The sequence below is a fragment of the Bombina bombina genome, chromosome 1 (assembly GCF_027579735.1).
Source record: "Bombina bombina isolate aBomBom1 chromosome 1, aBomBom1.pri, whole genome shotgun sequence".
Classification (NCBI taxonomy): domain Eukaryota; kingdom Metazoa; phylum Chordata; class Amphibia; order Anura; family Bombinatoridae; genus Bombina; species Bombina bombina.
Window position 1 is genome coordinate 1,486,726,654 of NC_069499.1, and position 20,739 is coordinate 1,486,747,392.

At 40.6% G+C, this 20,739-nt stretch overlaps 1 protein-coding gene and 1 long non-coding RNA gene across 5 annotated transcripts in view; one reads left to right on the plus strand and one right to left on the minus strand.

Moving 5' to 3' along the window:
- Nucleotides 1-20,739, plus strand: part of LOC128653763 (ABC-type organic anion transporter ABCA8) — a 752,731-nt gene that overhangs the window by 113,567 nt on the left and 618,425 nt on the right. For 2 of the 4 annotated variants that reach the window (XM_053707247.1, XM_053707256.1), the window contains exon 3: nucleotides 14,791-15,001. The exons of the other annotated variants lie outside the window; for them this stretch is intronic. In XM_053707247.1, coding sequence (XP_053563222.1) covers nucleotides 14,791-15,001 — 211 coding nt within the window. The remainder of the gene's footprint in view (nucleotides 1-14,790; nucleotides 15,002-20,739) is intronic. 4 annotated transcript variants of the gene reach the window in all.
- The window catches only part of LOC128653783 (uncharacterized), a 166,906-nt gene that overhangs the window by 71,955 nt on the left and 74,212 nt on the right, over nucleotides 1-20,739 (minus strand). The gene's annotated exons all lie outside the window — the stretch shown is intronic.

Below are 20,739 nucleotides of genomic sequence, written 5' to 3' on the forward strand. Positions count from 1 at the left end.
CTTATGGTAGGCTGTTTTTGGCCCACTTTTTTTTCTCCATAGACTTCAATGGAGAATGCGAAAATGCGATGTCGATTTTGCAGTTGCAGATGTTAGTTTTGTTTTCAACATTTTTCCTCCATTGATCTCTATGGAGGAATACGTGCACGAGTACACCAAGTCAGGACTTGGTTTGTGCACGGTATGCGCGTTAACATAGCATAACGCACGTGAAAAGTAAGTTATTTTGAAACTTGTAATGGCAGCGCAATGCAAATTTGTGAAAAAGCCACAATGCAAGCGGTGTGTTCGCAACCGCTTTGCCGTGCGACTTATAATCTGGGCCTGTATGTTTTAACATAGGATGTCAAAGGTACATTGTATATGTACATTTGGTTTACCTAGGCTTACACTTTTACACTTTAAAAACTGTATTCCTCAAATATTGTAAAAATTATTATTATTATTGATAAAGTTAGTCTCATCCTATTCACCTTCATAATGAATACATAAATGGCCTTTATGTAATGTAATGTTTGGTAAAGTGTGATTGCAATATTAGAAAAATATCAAAGTAAGTTTACACTTTAGTTTTCACAAAAGCATACTAAGAAAGACATAATACTTCAATACTATAAGCAATACAGACACCCTCCTTCCTGCAACTTCAATGCAAATCTCTGCAAGTACCCACATTTTCTGCAAGGTAACCTCACTAATTTCTGTCTGCAATCAAGAAATGTGTGAACATGTTTTCCACATTTGATGGGCCAATTTACAAACTCTATTTCTTTCTTACTCTGTGGCCTTATCAGATTCCCATCCTCTGTATTCACTGGAAATGTGGTCAAATTTCTTAAAAGGCAGTGAGTCAGACACTATCCTATTGGAGGAACATCACCACTAATCTGGACAGGAAGGGTCAGCCCACTTTTTTATAAAATTTTGCTGGCACATTACTAGACTGAGGAGAGTAAAAATGAGCAGTACATTGAACATTAGACCAGGAAGAGAGGGAGGCAGCTACTTAACTAGTGTTCAAGGCCTGCTGGCATGAGCCTGAAACAATCAAGCTCAAAAGCTGCATCTGCAGTTTCATAAATAGAGCCCATACAATTTACCTGTGTGTCTCTCTCTAGTGTTGAACAGAAGTTTCTTCCTTCTTTTTTCCTTTATGATGTATGATTGTATTTGGATCTTCTTGGATACAATTTACTGCAACTTTTAATATGTTATGAAAAAGCGTCTCTTAATAGACCAATATCTCCTAGTTTTCATTAACATTTTTGTTTCTATGTCCTTCTTTACGACAGACTTGCATTTGTAAAACGTGTTTTATTTTGTACTTTTTTAAATCTATAGCTCTATTGGTTTCAGTGACACTACAGACATTCACCTGGATTTTATTCCATAATGCTTTTTGCATTACAAACCCTCATAAAATATCAAAATTTGTCAATATATCTGTATAGGTCAAATTTTTTGTCATCTATATACCTTGGAGCTGCCTGTCACTACTTCTCCTTCTCTGTGGTGATCCTGTCACTATCTCTCCTCCTGACTCCATTTCTGTCACTATTGTTTCTTATATCTGTGCCCCTATTTATTTCCCACTCTGATTGCCTCTTTCACTCCCCTCTCACTATTTGTAACCCTCTAACTCTCTCTCTTCCTACAAGGTTAAGAAAAACAACAAGCACTTAAGACACTATAGAACAGGTTAATAAATCTTATATGTGTGAACACAACAATGATATAATGTATAGCAGATTTTAAGGGCCAGTTATGTGTAAGCAAAAACAGAATTTATGCTTACCTGATAAATTTCTTTCTCTTGTGATGTATCGAGTCCACGGATTCATCCATACTTGTGGGATATTCTCCTTCCCTACAGGAAGTGGCAGAGAGAGCACCCACATATAGCTCCTCCCTTAGCTGGTGACTGAAGTTTTTTAAATAAAAATATACTACCTGTCTTAAATAGACAGGGCGGGCCATGGACTCGATACATCACAAGAGAAAGAAATTTATCAGGTAAGCATAAATTCTGTTTTCTCTTGTAAGATGTATCGAGTCCACGGATTCATCCATACTTGTGGGATACCAATACCAAAGCTTTAGGACACGGATGAAGGGAGGGACAAGACAGGTTCCTTAAATGGAAGGCACCACTGCTTGTAGAACCTTTGTCCCAAAAATAGCCTCCGAAGAAGCAAAATAATCGAATTTGTAAAATTTGGAAAAAGTATGAAGCGAAGACCAAATCGCCGCCTTACAACAGAAGCCTCATTTTTAAAAGCCCATGTGGAAGCCACTGCCCTAGTAGAATGAGCAGTAATTCTTTCAGGAGGCTGCTGGCCGCTTACCAGAATAGACAACAAACAATGAAGATGTTTGACGGAAATCTTTGGTTGCTTGTAAGTAGAACTTTAAAGCACGAACCACATCAAGATTGTGCAACAGACATTCCTTCTTTGAAGAAGGATTAGGACACAGCGAAGGAACAACAATTTCCTGATTGATATTCCTATTAGAAACAACCTTAGGAAGGAATCCAGGTTTGGTACGTAAAACCACCTTATCTGCATAGAAAAACAGAATTTATGCTTACCTGATAAATTACTTTCTCCAACGGTGTGTCCGGTCCACGGCGTCATCCATAACTTGTGGGAATATTCTCTTCCCCAACAGGAAATGGCAAAGAGCACAGCAAAAGCTGTCCATATAGTCCCTCCTAGGCTCCGCCCACCCCAGTCATTCGACCGACGGACAGGAGAAAAACAGGAGAAACCATAGGGTGCCGTGGTGACTGTAGTTAAAGAAAGAAATTCATCAAACCTGATTTAAAAACCAGGGCGGGCCGTGGACCGGACACACCGTTGGAGAAAGTAATTTATCAGGTAAGCATAAATTCTGTTTTCTCCAACATTGGTGTGTCCGGTCCACGGCATCATCCATAACTTGTGGGAACCAATACCAAAGCTTTAGGACACGGATGAAGGGAGGGAGCCAATCAGGTTACCTAAACGGAAGGCACCACGGCTTGCAAAACCTTTCTCCCAAAAATAGCCTCCGAAGAAGCAAAAGTATCAAATTTTTAGAATTTGGCAAAAGTGTGCAGGGAAGACCAAGTCGCTGCCTTACATATCTGATCAACAGAAGCCTCGTTCTTGAAGGCCCATGTGGAAGCCACAGCCCTAGTAGAGTGAGCTGTGATGCGTTCGGGAGGCTGCCGTCCGGCAGTTTCATAAGCCAATCGGATGATGCTTTTCAGCCAAAAGGAAAGAGAGGTAGCAGTAGCTTTTTGACCTCTCCTCTTGCCAGAATAAACGACAAACAGAGAAGACGTTAGTCTGAAATCCTTTGTTGCTTCTAAATAGAACTTTAAAGCACGAACTACATCTAAATTGTGTAACAAACGTTCCTTCTTTGAAACTGGATTCGGACATAAAGAAGGCACAACTATTTCCTGGTTAATATTCTTGTTGGAAACAACCTTTGGAAGGAAACCAGGTTTAGTACGCAAAACAACCTTATCTGAATGGAACACCAGATAGGGCGGATTACACTGCAGAGCAGAAAACTCAGAAACTCTTCTAGCAGAAGAAATAGCAACCAAAAACAGAACTTTCCAAGATAACATCTTGATATCTATGGAATGTAGAGGTTCAAACGGAACCCCTTGAAGAACTGAAAGAACTAAGTTCAGACTCCAGGGAGGAGTCAAAGGTCTGTAAACAGGCTTGATCCTGACCAAAGCCTGAACAAAAGCTTGAACATCTGGCACAGCTGCCAGTCGTTTGTGTAACAAGACAGATAAAGCAGAAATCTGTCCCTTTAAAGAACTCGCTGATAATCCCTTATCCAAACCTTCTTGGAGAAAAGAAAGGATCCTAGGAATTTTGATCTTACTCCATGAGAATCCATTGGATTCACACCAACAGATATATCTTTTCCATATTTTATGGTAAATTTTTCTAGTTACAGGTTTTCTGGCTTGTACCAGAGTATCTATCACAGAATCCGAAAATCCACGCTTAGATAAAATCAAGCGTTCAATTTCCAAGCCGTCAGCTGGAGAGAAACTAGATTTGGATGTTCGAATGGACCCTGTATTAGAAGATCCTGTCTCAAAGGTAGCTTCCATGGTGGAGCCGATGACATATTCACCAGGTCTGCATACCAAGTCCTGCGTGGCCACGCAGGAGCTATCAAGATCACCGAGGCCCTCTCCTGTTTGATCCTGGCTACCAGCCTGGGAATGAGAGGAAACGGTGGAAATACATAAGCTAGATTGAAGGTCCAAGGTGCTACTAATGCATCCACTAGAGTCGCCTTGGGATCCCTGGATCTGGACCCGTAGCAAGGAACCTTGAAGTTCTGACGAGACGCCATCAGATCCATGTCTGGAATGCCCCATAATTGAGTCAACTGGGCAAATATCTCCGGGTGTGGTTCCCACTCCCCCGGATGGAATGTCTGACGACTCAGATAATCCGCCTCCCAGTTTTCCACTCCTGGGATGTGGATCGCAGATAGGTGGCAGGAGTGATCCTCCGCCCATTTTATGATTTTGGTCACTTCTCTCATCGCCAGGGAACTCCTTGTTCCCCCCTGATGGTTGATGTAAGCAACAGTCGTCATGTTGTCTGATTGGAATCTTATGAATCTGGCCTTTGCTAGTTGAGGCCAAGCCCTGAGAGTATTGAATATCGCTCTCAGTTCCAGAATGTTTATTGGGAGAAGAGACTCTTCCCGAGACCATAGACCCTGAGCTTTCAGAGAGTCCCAGACCGCGCCCCAGCCCACTAGACTGGCGTCGGTCGTGACGATGACCCACTCTGGTCTGCGGAAGCTCATTCCCTGGGACAGGTGATCCTGGGTTAGCCACCAACGGAGTGAGTCTCTGGTCTTCTGATCTACTTGAATCACTGGAGACAAGTCTGTATAGTCCCCATTCCACTGTTTGAGCATGCACAGTTGTAATGGTCTTAGATGAATTCGCGCAAAAGGAACTATGTCCATTGCTGCAACCATCAACCCTACTACTTCCATGCACTGAGCTATGGAAGGCCGTAGAACAGAGTGAAGAACTTGACAAGCGTTTAGAAGCTTTGACTTTCTGACATCTGTCAGGAAAATCTTCATTTCTAAAGAATCTATTATTGTCCCCATGAAAGGGACTCTTGTCGACGGAGACAGGGAACTCTTTTCTATGTTCACCTTCCACCCGTGAGATCTGAGAAAGGCTAGAACAATGTCTGTGTGAGCCTTTGCTTTTGAAAGAGACGACGCTTGAATTAGGATGTCGTCCAAGTAAGGTGCCACTGCAATGCCCCTTGGTCTTAGAACCGCTAGAAGGGACCCGAGCACCTTTGTGAAAATCCTTGGAGCAGTGGCTAGCCCGAATGGGAGAGCTACAAACTGGTAATGTTTGTCCAGAAAGGCGAATCTTAGGAACTGATGATGATCTTTGTGGATAGGAATATGTAGATACGCATCCTTTAGATCCACGGTAGTCATAAATTGACCCTCCTGGATTGAAGGTAAAATCGTTCGAATAGTTTCCATTTTGAACGATGGCACTCTGAGAAATTTGTTTAGAATCTTTAAATCCAGAATTGGTCTGAAAGTTCCCTCTTTTTTGGGAACTACAAACAGATTTGAGTAAAACCCCATTCCTTGTTCCACAGTTGGAACTGGGTGTATCACTCCCATTGTTAACAGGTCTTCTACACAATGTAAGAATGCCTGTCTCTTTATTTGGTTTGAAGATAAGTGAGACATGTGGAACCTTCCCCTTGGGGGTAGTTCCTTGAATTCCAGAAGATAACCCTGAGAGACTATTTCTAGTGCCCAGGGATCCTGAACATCTCTTGCCCAAGCCTGAGCGAAGAGAGAGAGTCTGCCCCCTACTAGATCCGCTCCCGGATCAGGGGCTACTCCTTCATGCTGTTTTGGTAGCAGCAGCAGGCTTCTTGGCCTGCTTACCCTTGTTCCAGCCTTGCATCGGTTTCCAAGCTGGTTTGGTTTGCGAAGCATTACCCTCTTGTCTAGAGGCTGCAGAGTTTGAGGCCGGTCCGTTCCTGAAATTGCGAAAGGAACGAAAATTAGACTTATTCTTGGCCTTGAAAGGCCTATCTTGTGGGAGGGCGTGGCCCTTACCCCCAGTGATGTCTGAGATAATCTCTTTCAATTCTGGCCCAAAAAGGGTTTTACCCTTGAAAGGGATATTAAGCAATTTTGTCTTGGAAGATACATCCGCTGACCAAGACTTTAGCCAGAGCGCTCTGCGCGCCACAATTGCAAACCCTGAATTTTTCGCCGCTAATCTAGCTAACTGCAAAGCGGCATCTAAAATAAAGGAATTAGCTAACTTAAGTGCGTGAATTCTGTCCATAACCTCCTCATACGGAGTCTCTCTACTGAGCGACTTTTCTAGTTCCTCGAACCAGAACCACGCTGCTGTAGTGACAGGAATAATGCACGAAATAGGTTGCAGGAGGTAACCTTGCTGTACAAAAATCTTTTTAAGCAAACCCTCCAATTTTTTATCCATAGGATCTTTGAAAGCACAATTATCCTCGATAGGAATAGTAGTGCGCTTAGCTAGTGTAGAAACTGCCCCCTCGACCTTAGGGACTGTCTGCCATAAGTCCTTTCTGGGGTCGACCATAGGAAAATATTTCTTAAATATAGGAGGGGGGACAAAAGGTATGCCGGGCTTCTCCCACTCCTTATTCACTATGTCCGCCACCCGCTTGGGTATAGGAAAAGCGTCGGGGTGCACCGGAACCTCTAGGAACTTGTCCATCTTGCACAATTTTTCTGGAATTACCAGGTTGTCACAATCATCCAGAGTAGATAGCACCTCCTTAAGCAGTGCGCGGAGATGCTCTAATTTAAATTTAAATGTCACAACATCAGGTTCTGCCTGTTGAGAAATTCTACCTGAATCAGAAATTTCCCCGTCTGACAAAACCTCCCTCATGGCCACTTCAGATTGGTGTGAGGGTATGACAGAGCAATTATCATCAGCGCCCTCCTGCTCTACAGTGTTTAAAACAGAGCAATCGCGCTTTCTCTGAAATGCAGGCATTTTGGATAAAATATTTGCTATGGAATTATCCATTACTGCCGTCAATTGTTGCATAGTAGCAAGCATTGGCGCGCTAGAAATACTAGGGGTCTCCTGCGTGGGCAAAACTGGTGTAGACACAGAAGGAGATGATGTAGAACTATGTCTACTCCCTTCATCTGATGAATCATCTTGGGCAACTTTACTATCTGTGGCAATACTGTCCTTACTTTGTTTGGACGCTATGGCACAATTATCACACAATTTTGAAGGGGGAGACACATTGGCTTCCATACCTACAGAACATAGTTTATCTGAAGGCACAGACATGTTAAACAGGCTTAAACTTGTCAATAAAATACAAAAACCGTTTTAAAACAAAACCGTTACTGTCTCTTTAAATTTTAAACAGGGCACACTTTTTTACTGAATATGTGAAAAACTATGAAGCAATTGTTCAATCTTAACCAAATTTTCACCACAGTGTCTTAAAGCATTCAAAGCATTGCACCCCAAATTTCAGACTTTTAACCCTTAAAATGACGAAACCGGAGCCGTTTACAGTTTTAACCCCTCTACAGTCCCAGTTACAGCCTTTGCTGCGACTTTACCAAACCCAGGGGGGTATACGATACCAAATGAAGCCTTCTAGGAACCTTTTCAACTACTTCCAGACCCACACACATGCAGCTGCATGTCCAGCACTCAAAAGTAACTGCGCAGTAATGGCGCGAAAATGAGGCTCTGCCTACTACATAGAAGGCCCTTCCTGACTGGGAAGGTGTCTAACCAGTGCCTGACGTAAAAAAACGTTCCCCAAAGTTATAAAGTGTGAATTTCAACATCAAGCTGTATAAAATGCCCAAATAAAGCAATCGATCTAGCCCATAAAAGTGTCTACCAGTTTTATAGCCCATATTAAGCCCTTTATTCTGTTTGAGACTAAGAAAATGGCTTACCGGTCCCCGTGATGGGGAAAATGACAGCCTTCCAGCATTACTCAGTCTTGTTAGAAATATGGCTAGTCATACCTTAAGCAGAAAAGTCTGCTAACTGTTTCCCCCAACTGAAGTTATCTCATCTCAACAGTCCTATGTGGAAACAGCAAACGATTTTAGTTACTGCTGCTAAAATCATATTCCTCTCACAAACAGAACTCTTCATCTTTTTCTGTTTCAGAGTAAATAGTACATACCAGCACTATTTTAAAATAACAAACTCTTGATAATAGAATAAAAAACTACAACTAAACACCACATACTCTTCACCATCTCCGTGGAGATGCTGCTTGTTCAGCGGCAAAGAGAATGACTGGGGTGGGCGGAGCCTAGGAGGGACTATATGGACAGCTTTTGCTGTGCTCTTTGCCATTTCCTGTTGGGGAAGAGAATATTCCCACAAGTTATGGATGACGCCGTGGACCAGACACACCAATGTTGGAGAAATAAGATAAGGTGAGTCACACTGTAAAGCAGATAACTCAGAAACTCTTCGACCTGAAGAGATAGCTACTAAAAACAAAACTTTCCAAGATAGAAGCTTAATATCTATGGAATGCATAGGTTCAAACGGAACCCCTTGAAGAACTTTAAGAACCAAGTTTAGGCTCCATGGCAGAGCAACAGGTTTAAATACAGGCTTGATCCTGACCAAGGCCTGACTAAACGCTTGAACGTCTGGGACATCTGCCAGACGTTTGTGTAAAAGAATAGACAAAGCAGATATTTGTCCCTTTAAGGAACTAGCTGATAATCCCTTCTCCAATTCTTCTTGGAGAAAAGACAAAATTCTAGGAATCCTAATCTTACTCCATGAGTAACCCTTGGATTCACACCAACAAAGATATTTGCGCCAAATCTTATGATAGATTTTCCTGGTGACAGGCTTTCTAGCCTAAATCAGGGTATCAATGACCGACTCAGAGAAACCACACTTTGATAGAATCAGGCGTTCAGTCTCCAAGCAGTCAGACGCAGAGAAATTAGATTTGGATGTTTGAACGGACCTTGGATTAGAAGGTCCTGCCTCATTGGCAGAGTCCACGGTGGAACAGATGACATGTCCACCAGGTCTGCATACCAAGTCCTGCGTGGCCACGCAGGCGCTATCAGAATCACCGAAGCTCTCTCCTGCTTGATTCTGGCAACCAGACGTGGGAGGAGAGGAAACGGTGGAAATACATAAGCCAGATTGAAGGACCAGGGCACTGCTAGAGCATCTATAAATACCGCCTGGGGATCCCGGGACCTGGACCCGTAACGCGGAAGTTTGGCGTTCTGTCGGGACGCCATCAGATCCAATTCTGGTGTGCCCCATAGCTGAGTCAGCTGGGCAAATACCTCCGGATGGAGCTCCCACTCCCCCGGATGAAAAGTCTGACGACTTAGGAAATCCGCCTCCCAGTTCTCTACCCCTGGGATATGGATTCCTGAGAGATGGCAAGAGTGATCATCGCTAGAGAACTCTGTGTTCCTCCTTGATGATTGATATAGGCTACAGTCGTGATGTTGTCCGACTGAAATCTGATGAATTTGGCCGCAGCTAGCTGAAGCGCATTGAATATCGCTCTCAGTACTAGAATGTTTATCGGGAGGAGAGATTCCTCCCGAGACCATAAGCCTTGTGCTTTCAGGGATTTCCAGACTGCACCCCAGCCTAGCAGGCTGGCATCTGTCATTACTATGAGCCACTCTGGCCTGCGGAAACATATTCCCTGAGACAGGTGGTCCTGAGACAACCACCAGAGAAGAGAATATCTGGTCTCTTGGTCCAGATGCAGTTGAGGAGATAAATCTGCATAATCCCCATTCCACTGTTTGAGCATGCATAGTTGCAGTGGTCTGAGGTGTAGGCGGGCATAAGGAACTATGTCCATTGACGCTACCATAAGTCCGATTACCTCCATACACGGAGCCACTGATGGCCGAGGAATGGAATGAAGAGCTCGGCAAGTGATTAAAAGTTTTGATTTTCTGACCTCCGTCAGAAATATTTTCATTTCTACCGAGTCTATCAGAGTCCCTAGGAAGGAAACTCTTGTGAGAGGGATGAGAGAACTCTTTTTTATGTTCACCTTCCACCCGTGAGATCTCAGAAAAGCCAACACGATGTCCGTGTGAGACTTGGCTAGCTGGAAAGTCGACGCCTGAGTTAAGATGTCGTCTAGATAAGACGCCACTGCTATACCCCGCGGTCTTAGAACCGCCAAAAGGGACCCTAGCACCTTTGTGAAAATTCTGGGAGCCGTGGCCAACCCGAAGGGAAGGGCCACAAACTGGTAATGCCTGTCCAGAAAGGCGAATCTGAGGAATTGATGATGATCTCTGTGAATAGGGATGTGTAGATATGCATCATTTAAGTCCACGGTAGTCATATATTGACCCTCCTGGATCAGAGGAAGAATAGTCTGAATAGTCTCCATCTTGAAAGATGGTACTCTGAGGAATTTGTTTAGAATTTTGAGATCCAAGATTGGTCTGAAAGTTCCCTCTTTTTTGGGAACCACAAACAGGTTGGAGTAAAAACCTAGCCCTTGTTCCGCTCTTGGAACTGGGAGAATCACTCCCATGGTATGTAGGTCTTCTACACAGCGTAAGAACGCCTCTCTCTTTGTCTGGTTTGCAGACAATTGAGAAATGTGAAATCTCCCCCTTGGGGGGAGTCTTTGAAGTCCAGAAGATATCCTTGGGACACAATTTCTAAAGCCCAGGAAATGTGAACATCTCTTGCCCAAGCCTGAGCAAAGAGAGAGAATCTGCCCCCCACTAGATCCGATCCAAGATCGGGGGCTACCCCTTCATGCTGTCTTAGAGGCAGCAGCAGGCTTCTTGGCCTGTTTACCTTTGTTCCAAGCCTGGTTAGGTCTCCAGACTGACTTGGATTGGACAGAATTCCCCTCTTGCTTTGCTGAAGCGGGACCACTGAAGTTCCGAAAGGAACGAAAATTATTTTGTTTGGTCCTCATCTTATTTGTTTTATCCTGAGGGAGGGCATGGCCTTTCCCTCCAGTGATGTCTGAAATAATTTATTTCAGTGCAGGCCCGAATAGGGTCTTTCCTTTGAAAGGGATGTTCAAAAATTTAGATTTTGATGACACATCAGCAGACCAGGACTTAAGCCATAACGCCCTGCGTGCTAAAATGGCAAAACCTGAATTCTTTGCCGCTAATTTAGCCATTTGGAAAGCGGCATCTGTAATGAAAGAATTAGCCAACTTAAGGGCCTTAATTCTATCCATAATATCCTCTAATTGAGTCTCCACCTGGAGAGCCTCTTCTAGAGCCTCAAACCAGAAAGCAGCTGCAGTAGTTACAGGAACAATGCATGCAATAGATTGGAGAAGAAAACCTTGATGAACAAAAATTTTCTTTAGGAGACCCTCTAATTTTTTATTCATGGGATCTTTGAAAGCACAACTGTCTTCAATATTTATAGTTGTACGCTTAGCAATAGTAGAAAAAGCTCCCTCCACCTTAGGAACAGTCTGCCACGAGTCCTGTATGGTGTCAGATATGGGAAACATTTTCTTAAAAACAGGAGGGGGAGCGAACGGAATACCTGGTCTATCCCACTCCTTAGTAACAATAGTCACAATCCTCTTAGGGACTGGAAAAACATCAGTGTAAACAGGAACCTCTAAGAATCTGTCCATTTTACACAATTTCTCTAGGACCACTATAGGGTCACAATCGTCTAGAGTAGCTAATACCTCCTTGAGCAATAAGCGGAGGTGTTCAAGCTTAAATTTAAAGGCCGTCATATCAGAATCTGTCTGAGGGAGCATCTTTCCTGAATCAGAAATCTCTCCCTCAGATAACAAATCCCTTACCCCTACTTCAGAACATTGTGAGGGTATATCGGATACGGCTACTAAAGCGTCAGACCACTCAGCATTTATTCTTAACCCAGAGCTGACACGCTTTCCTTGTAAACCAGGCAGTTTAGAGAAAACCTCTGTGAGGGTTTTATTCAAAACTGTGGCCATGTCTTGTAAAGTAAATGAATTAGACGCACTAGAGGTACTTGGCGTCACTTGTGCAGGCGTTACTGGTTGTGACACTTGGGGAGAGCTAGATGCTAAACCCTCATTTCCTTCTAACTGAGAATCATATATTGCAATATTTTTAAGTGCTAAAATATGCTCTTTATAATTTATAGACATATCAGTGCAAGTGGGACACATTCTAAGAGGGGGTTCCACAATGGCTTCTAAACACATAGAACAAGGATTCTCCTTGGTGTCAGACATGTTAAACAGGCTAGTAATGTAACAAGCAAGCTTGGAAAACACTTTAATCAAAGTAAATAACACTTTAAACAAAAATGGTACTGTGCCTTTAAGAGAAAAAAAGCTGCACAAACTCTGCAAAACAGTGTAAAAAAGCAGTAAACACAACTAAATATTTACAGTAGCATCATAAAGCCTTAGTAACTTTGCACAACTATGCAAATAAACAATTAACCCCTTAATGTAAAAACCGGATTGAAAAAACTTCAAAACCGGTAAAATAACGTTCAGCACCTTGCCACAGCTCTGCTGTGGCGCCTACCTGCCCTTTAGGAATGATTTGTGGGGGAAAAAAACCTCTTTACAGCCCTCAAATACAGCATGAATCTCTGGAGAAGTAGCTGGATGCTTCTGAGGTAAATAAACTGTGCAACTGAAAATAGGCCCCTCCCACCTCACTCGAAGTTATGGGGCCTAAAAAACACCACAGAGTGTTTCTTAAACTAGCCATGTGGGTTAATAACCCTTAAACAAGCCACAAAGACCCTTTAAAGTCCCTCAAAAAAAGTTTTATTTGTAACTAAACCAAAACTTTTTTCCAATTAGTGTCACCAGTAACTATGAGCCCTTTATGCAAGCTTGGATTCATCTTTTACTGAATACAGCTTACCTTTCCCTCCTGGAAATAACACAGTCTGTCTAGAAAAAAATAGGCTGAACATACCTTAATGCAGTTTAGCCTGCAAACTGTTCCCCCAACTGAAGTTTTCTTGTACTCTTCAGCACTTGTGAGAACAGCAGTGGATCTTAGTTACAAAGTGCTAAGATCATCATCCTCCTTGCAGAAATATTCATCCCTTTTCTGCCAGAGAGTAAATAGTACACACCGGTCCCATTTAAAATAACAAACTTTTGCTTGAGAAAATAAAAACTAACATTTTTGTCACAACACTCACTTTGCCCTTCCTAGCAGTTAAGCAGGCAGAGAGAATGACTGGGGGGTGGAGCTAAGGGAGGAGCTATATAGACAGCTCTGCTGTGGGTGCTCTCTCTGCCACTTCCTGTAGGGAAGGAGAATATCCCACAAGTATGGATGAATCCGTGGACTCGATACATCTTACAAGAGAAAAGGGGTTTATCGCGGGTGTTTGCTTGCATCATTTGTAGCGCTCTCTCTTCCTACAATGTTAAGAAAAGCAACAAGCACTTAAGACACCATAGAACAGGTTAATACATTTTTTTATGTGTAAACACAACAATGATATAATTTATAGCAGATTTTAAGGGCCAGTTACGTATATATGTGTGTACATATGTATTTTTATGTGTATTAAACTAACATAACTATTCTAATAAAATAAAATAAACTACAAATTAAAAATCCTAAATTACAAATTTAAATAAAACTAACAATACAAACATATTAAAAAATCTATTATTACAAAAAAATGCTAAAATTATGAAAAATAAAAAAACACTAAGATTACAGAAATAAAAAATGTAATTATCCAAAATAATAAAAAATTACACCTAATCTAATAGCCCTATAAAAACAAAAAACACCCCAAAATAAAACACCCCTAACCTAACAATACACTACCAATAGCCCTTAAAAGAGCCTTTTGTAGGGCACTGTCCTAAGTTAAACAGCTCTTCTACCTAAACAATTACTAAGACCCCCTAACAGGAACCCCCCCCCCACCCAACCAAAATAAGTGTGTTGCAGTTTCACAAGAAAAAAATGTGGCTCCGAAAAGATCTGAATGAAGCTTTCCAATGCCATATTTAGCATTAATTTCCTCACAAATGGGATGAATGCACATACCTACTGTATTGTGTTTTTTTTTGTCTTGATCTGTAACTTGCATTTAACACAGAAGAAACAAAGTGCTAATTTAAACACTAGTCTTGAAAGCTGTGTGTAAGCCCTGGATCAGATGTAACTCCCCCAAATTAAAACTTAAAATAAATATTACAATTTTCTTTAAAGAAAAAAATATAAAGTAAAATCTATTATGGGGGGGCGCTATCAAGTTTTGTGAGTGGGGAGGCTCATCGCCTAAGAATTGAAAACCCCTAATTTATAGTTATAGGTATATAGGTTTTACAAGAAGAGAAAAAAATCTCTCACACACACACACACACACACACATATATATATATATATATATATATATATATATATATATATATATATATATATATATATATATTTTTTATATATATATATATATATATATACTGTATATATAAATATACTGTATATATATATAGAGAGAGAGATGGAGAGACAGAAAGACAGATAAAGAGAGATATTTAAAAATAAAAAGATTGTACATTTTCATCTATGGTCCCGATATCCAAAATCCTGAAGTTAGCATGCAATGGGTTTCGCACACGCCTACATTTTTTCCTTTTAACTTGTACTGCATGCGCTAAGACACCCGCAATAAAATATTACTTTTAGAGTTGCCACTTGTAATCTTTATTTTTTCCCCCCACATAGGAATGGCTGCAAGACTTAGCATTTGTTTTGTTGATGTTCATCATATCAGCTATAACAGCATCTCCATATGTGAGCAATACGGATTATGCTCCTGCAGTAGACTTTGGACGTCTGGATGAGTATACAAGGGTGAATTTCACAGTTGGTTTTGTACCATCTCCCGTGACAACAGATATAATGCAGAAGGTGTCCAAAAGCATCATTATACCAGGTAGGAACATAGAAAGAATATATTTGCAAAATATTTATGCAAACCTACGTTAGAATCACTGTGTATATCCTCTGGCTTTTTATATTCATGATACATTTACATTTTTATTTTTTTCCCATCTTTAACGAGTGTAGTAATTTTCCAAACAATGCTGTTTTCTTTCATAAGATGGTTAGAGTCCACAAGATTATTACATGGGGGATTACACTCCCTGTTCACTAGCAGGAGGCAAAACATCCCTACATACCAGAGATTTGAAATCTCCCAGAATCCTTCAGTCAAATTTTTCCCTCCTTGATGGAGTGAGCTGATCTACAAGATGCAGAAAGGAATGTAACATATTTGAGACCCTATGTCCTCCTCAGAGAGCCTTCAAACAGAGCAAATGGGTAGACAGGAGGTTTCAGTCAGGCAGTAAAAACATTTTTCCAGTGTGAAGATGCCTAAGGCCTCCCAGGTGAAATGGTATCCACCACTGCCCTAGTCTACCAAATGATGATACTTGTATGCTGGCACTGTTTCTCCAGACAAAATGTGGATTTATTGGTCAATCTCATTACTTAGAGTGGCCGTGCTTTAATAGATCGTCGGCACGCTGGCACAACCTTGAATGGGCTCATCTATTGAATTGTATTCTTCTGAAACTGAGGTGGGCACAGTAAATGCAGGTGCTGACTGGTAAGTACAAATGCACCTCATAGCCCATAGGCTATTCACTTGAACATGTAAACATAATTTTACTGTTTAAGTTTAATTTAGGTGCTTTTTCATATTATGCAGATTTCTGAGGTACTTTCTCTTTAAATTTAGAGCTCTCATGTGCAAGTAAGCTGTTGACGTAGTGTTTATTTTTTTCCCTGTACTAATTAGCATATTTTACTACACTTCTCAATCTGGGTATCGGTGTTAGCGCTCTTGCTTAGTGCTGGTGCACTGGGGGTTATCATTTTAACAGGCTTTAAGCACTCCTGGGCCTCGATCACATACTTGGTGACCTGCACAAAAACCAGCCTCGCCAAATTTTTCTCTAATTGAGCAATCACAAACTGGGCGCAGCAGACAAGTTACGTGTGTATATTTTACATGGCATGCACAGTTTTTACTCCCATAGAATAACATCGCCAGTCGGTATCACAAAGGCAGCATATGGACTTACACGCACAGAATGGATGTATTTTACTCCATTTTCAGCTTGTCACGTATAGGCAGGTGCAGCAACCCTTACGCAGAGTAAAAAAGCAGCATAACTCCCTGGAAGCCTTAACAAACACCTAACACATGCGCAATATCAACCCCTAAACCGCCATCACTAATAAAATGTATTAACCCCTAAAAAGTACCTAACTAAACTATCAACCCCTAAACCACTACCCCATCACAACACAAAGTATTAAACTTATAACTAAACCCCCTAACTTTACCCCAATTAAAATACACATAAATAAAATTAAAAATATACAAACTACCTTAAAAAAATTACATAAAATAAAAACCCTAAATTACAAATAACATTACAGAAAAAAAAGCTAACATTATTAAAAATAATAAATCCTAACATTACCCAAAAAAAAACTACCATTACAAAAACCAAACACTAAAATTACAAAAAATAAAAAAAAGCTACCATTACATAAAATAACAAACGAAATTATCCAAAATAAAAAAAAATATTCCTTTTTCAAATACCGCCCCCCAAAAAACACCATTCTAAAACTAAACTAACAATAGCCCTTAAAAGGGCCTTTTGCAGGAAACTGTCCCAAAGCTAGCAGCTCTTTTACATTAAAAAAACAATTACCCCTAACATTACAAGTTTACAACCCGCCAAAATAAAAAAAACGAACTAAAAACCCTAATCTACCCATTGCCCGAAAGGGCATTTGGATGGGCATTGCCCTTAAAAGGGCATTTAGCTCTTTTCTCTTTTTCTGCTCCAAAAAAATCCCTAATCTTTAAAAAAAAACACCCCAAAATTAAATTAAACGATTAAAAGATATATGGGTACCATTGCATTCCAATTGGCTGATTTGATTCTTCAAATTCAAATCAGCCAATAGGATGAAAGCTGCTTTCATCCTATTGGCTGATTTGAATTTGTTCAGCCAATGGGAATGCAAGGGTACCTTATATAGGGGGTGTTAGGTTAGGGAGTTTAGTTATTAGTTTAATACTTTGCAAAGTGAGGGGATGGTGGTTTAGGGGTTAATAGTTTAATTAGGTACTTTGCGTTGTGGGGGGATGGTGGTTTAGGTGTTAATAGTATTATTTAGTAGTTGCAATGTGGGGGGTTGGTGGTTTAGGGGTTAATGACTTTTAAAAGAAAAGAAGAAGCCGCCACTGAGCAACAATTAAAGCAGTCTTTATTCCATAGTAAAAAGTCACCAAAAACAGAGGAAAGGGCTCAACTGTCTTACGCGTTTCACGCTGAAACAGGGCACTTACTCATAGACAAAGGAGTCTAGTTATGAAGCCGTCTACTTACCTGCATTCGCCGGCCCAATACGCTTGCCTAAGCTCACCTCACATCGCTGCCGCGGACCTGAATACGCTTGCCAAAGTTATCAATAAATCTGTCAAAAAGCCGTGCACCAAGTACAGGGCGATGAGCAGCGGACTGTGATAGTTATCACTCATCAATCTCGCTGCTCTTCAGCTTTTTTACAGCTTTATTGATACCCCTGTCACTAAGCACTCACACTATACTATACTGTTCTACCCCCTATACCGGCGCCCCCGGAGCCCCCTGCAACTAAATAAAGTTATTAACCCCTAAACCGCCGCTCCTAGACCCCGCCGCAACTATAATAAATATATTAACCCCTAAACCGCCGCTCCCGGACCCCGCCCCCACCTACATTATACCTATTAACCCCTAATCTGACGCCCCCTATACCGCCGCCACCTACATAAACTTATTAACCCCTATCCTGCCAATCCCGGACCCCGCCGCAACGAAATAAATTGTTTAACCCCTAAACTGCCGCTCCCGGACCCCGCCGCAACTATAATAAATATGTTAACCCCTAAACCGCCGCTCCCGAACACCGCCGCCACCTACATAATACCTATTAACCCCTATCCTGCCCCCCTATACCGCCGCCACCTATAATACATTTATTAACCCCTATCCTGCCCCCCCTACACCGCCGTGACTATAATAAAATTATTAACCCCTAAACCTAAGTCTAACACTAACCCTAACACCCCTCTAACTTAAATATTAATTAAATAAATCTAAATAATATTACTCTTATTAACTAAATGAATCCTATTTAAAACTAAATACTTACCTATAAAATAAACCCTAATATAGCTACAATATAACTAATAGTTACATTGTAACTATTTTAGGATTTATTTTTATTTTACAGGCAAGTTTGTATTTATTTTAACTAGGTACAATAGCCTTTTAAATAGTTATTTAACAGCTACCTAGCTAAAATAAATACAAAATTACCTGTAAAATAAATCCTAACCTAAGTTACAATTAAACCTAACACTACACTATCATTAAATTAATTAAATAAATTAGCTACCAATACCTACAATTAAATACAATTAAATAAACTAAACTAAATTACAAAAAAAAAAACACTAAATTACAGAAAATAAAAAAATATTACAAGAATTTTAAACTAATTACACCTAATCTAAGCCCCCTAATAAAATAAAAAAAAACCAAAATAATAAAAGTCCCTACCCTATTCTACATTACCAAGTAACCAGCTCTTTTACCAGCCCCTAAAAGGGTTAGACTTAGGTTTAGGGGTTAATAATTTTAATATAGGTGGCGGCGGTATAGGGGGGGCAGGATAGGGGTTAATAAGTTTAATATAGGTGGCGACGGGGTCCGGGAGCGGCGGTTTAGGGGTTAACAATTTATTTAGTTGCGGCAGGGTCCGGGATCCGCAGGATAGGGGTTAATAAGTTTATGTAGGTGGCAGCGGTATAGGGGGCGGCATATTAGGGGTTAATATGTATAATGTAGGTGGCGGCGGGGTCAAGGAGCGGCGGTTTAGGGGTTAACATGTGTATTATAGTTGCGGCGGGGTCCAGGAGCGGCGGTTTAGGGGGTAATACATTTATTTAGTTGCGGCGGTGTAGGGGGGGCAAATTAGGGGTGTTTAGACTCGGGGTACATGTTAGGTGCAGACGTTTCCCATAGGAATCAATGGGATATCGGGCAGCAGCGAACATGAGCTTTTGCTATGGTCAGACTCCCATTGACTCCCATTGATATCCAGGTACGCTGGGCCGGAATAGTGGCGAGTGTACCTGGTAGTAGTTTGATAACTACCAAAAGTAGTCAGATTGTGCCGAACTTGCGTTCAGAACATCTGGAGTGACGTAAGCATCGATCTGTGTCGGACTGAGACCGGCGGATCAAAAGCTTACGTCACTAGATTCTACTTTTGCCGGGCAGTAGGGCTTGATAACTAAGGTGAATCAGCTTCGCCACAAATACGCTGCGTAATTCCAGCGTATTTGCGGTTGACGGCTTGATAACTAGAGGCCATAAAGTGCAAGTAAAACAACCGGGATATTTGAAAGGTAAAACATCCAATCAACCGCGAGTCAAAAATGACATCAGCACTCCCAATCATGGAGTTGTATATACGTGTTGTCGGAGTAACCAATCACAATATAGCTGTAATTTTAAAACAATGTACATTTTATTTTTTTAACCTGTAGATAGTGGTAAATCTAAGGAACATTATATGTATCAATAGTTGCTATCAATATTAGGAGAAAGAACTATGAAAAGGAAATAGAATATAGAATATTAAAACACGTCCTATAATAGAATGAAAAACAGATATTTGGATTCAAAAAGTAACAATGTATAGCATATATAATGAATGTTGAAAATATTATATATATATATACCACATAATATAAAATAAAATATTAATATATTTTTGTCCAGATACATTTACCAATTTGAACTGTGCTGATGAATAAACCCTTCAAGTTTAAAGTTTAAGTAAAAATCAAAATGGACATACATTAACGATAACTTCATAAATAGAGAAAACAGAAAGAACAGAAAAAAACATGCACTTTTCAAGTCAATCTACGTAATACAGCATATCCCACTCTATATTCATGCCTAAAGGTAGTTTTGTTTTGAGTTTATAAATCCAAAAAAGTTATTTTTATCCAAAAATTTGGCTCTATTTCCACCTCTTTTTTGGGGGGTTCTGGCCAAATCTATGACCTTTATTCTGAATCGTAGTACATTTGTAAAATGCATGAGATTAAAATGTTTCACCACTGCAGAGTACTTAAGCTTTTGACATCTCTCAGATGTTCCCTTGCACGTGATCTGAGGGCTCTAGAGGATTGACCCACATATTGGGCTCCACAAATTTGACAATCCAACAAGTATACTATATTCTCAGTCAAACATATAACATATAAAGAGATCTGAAAAGATTCTCCTGTCACATTATTTTTGAAATTGTCTACAAAATCCATTGTATCACATGTTAAACAATTAGTGAAGTGAGTTCTCATCAAAAAAATTGTTGTCCTCTCTTATTTTTTGACTTCTTTTATGACTTCTTGTTTGACCAGATCCAGAATCATTCATATTCCTGATAATTTGTGGATTGGTAGTATTATCATCACCTGCAAGACCACCTAAACCACTCTCTACTTCTTCAATTGGATCCCAAACTTTGATCTTTTCAAATGTCTTTATAAGCAATCGTTCATTGTACCCCCTGACAATTAGT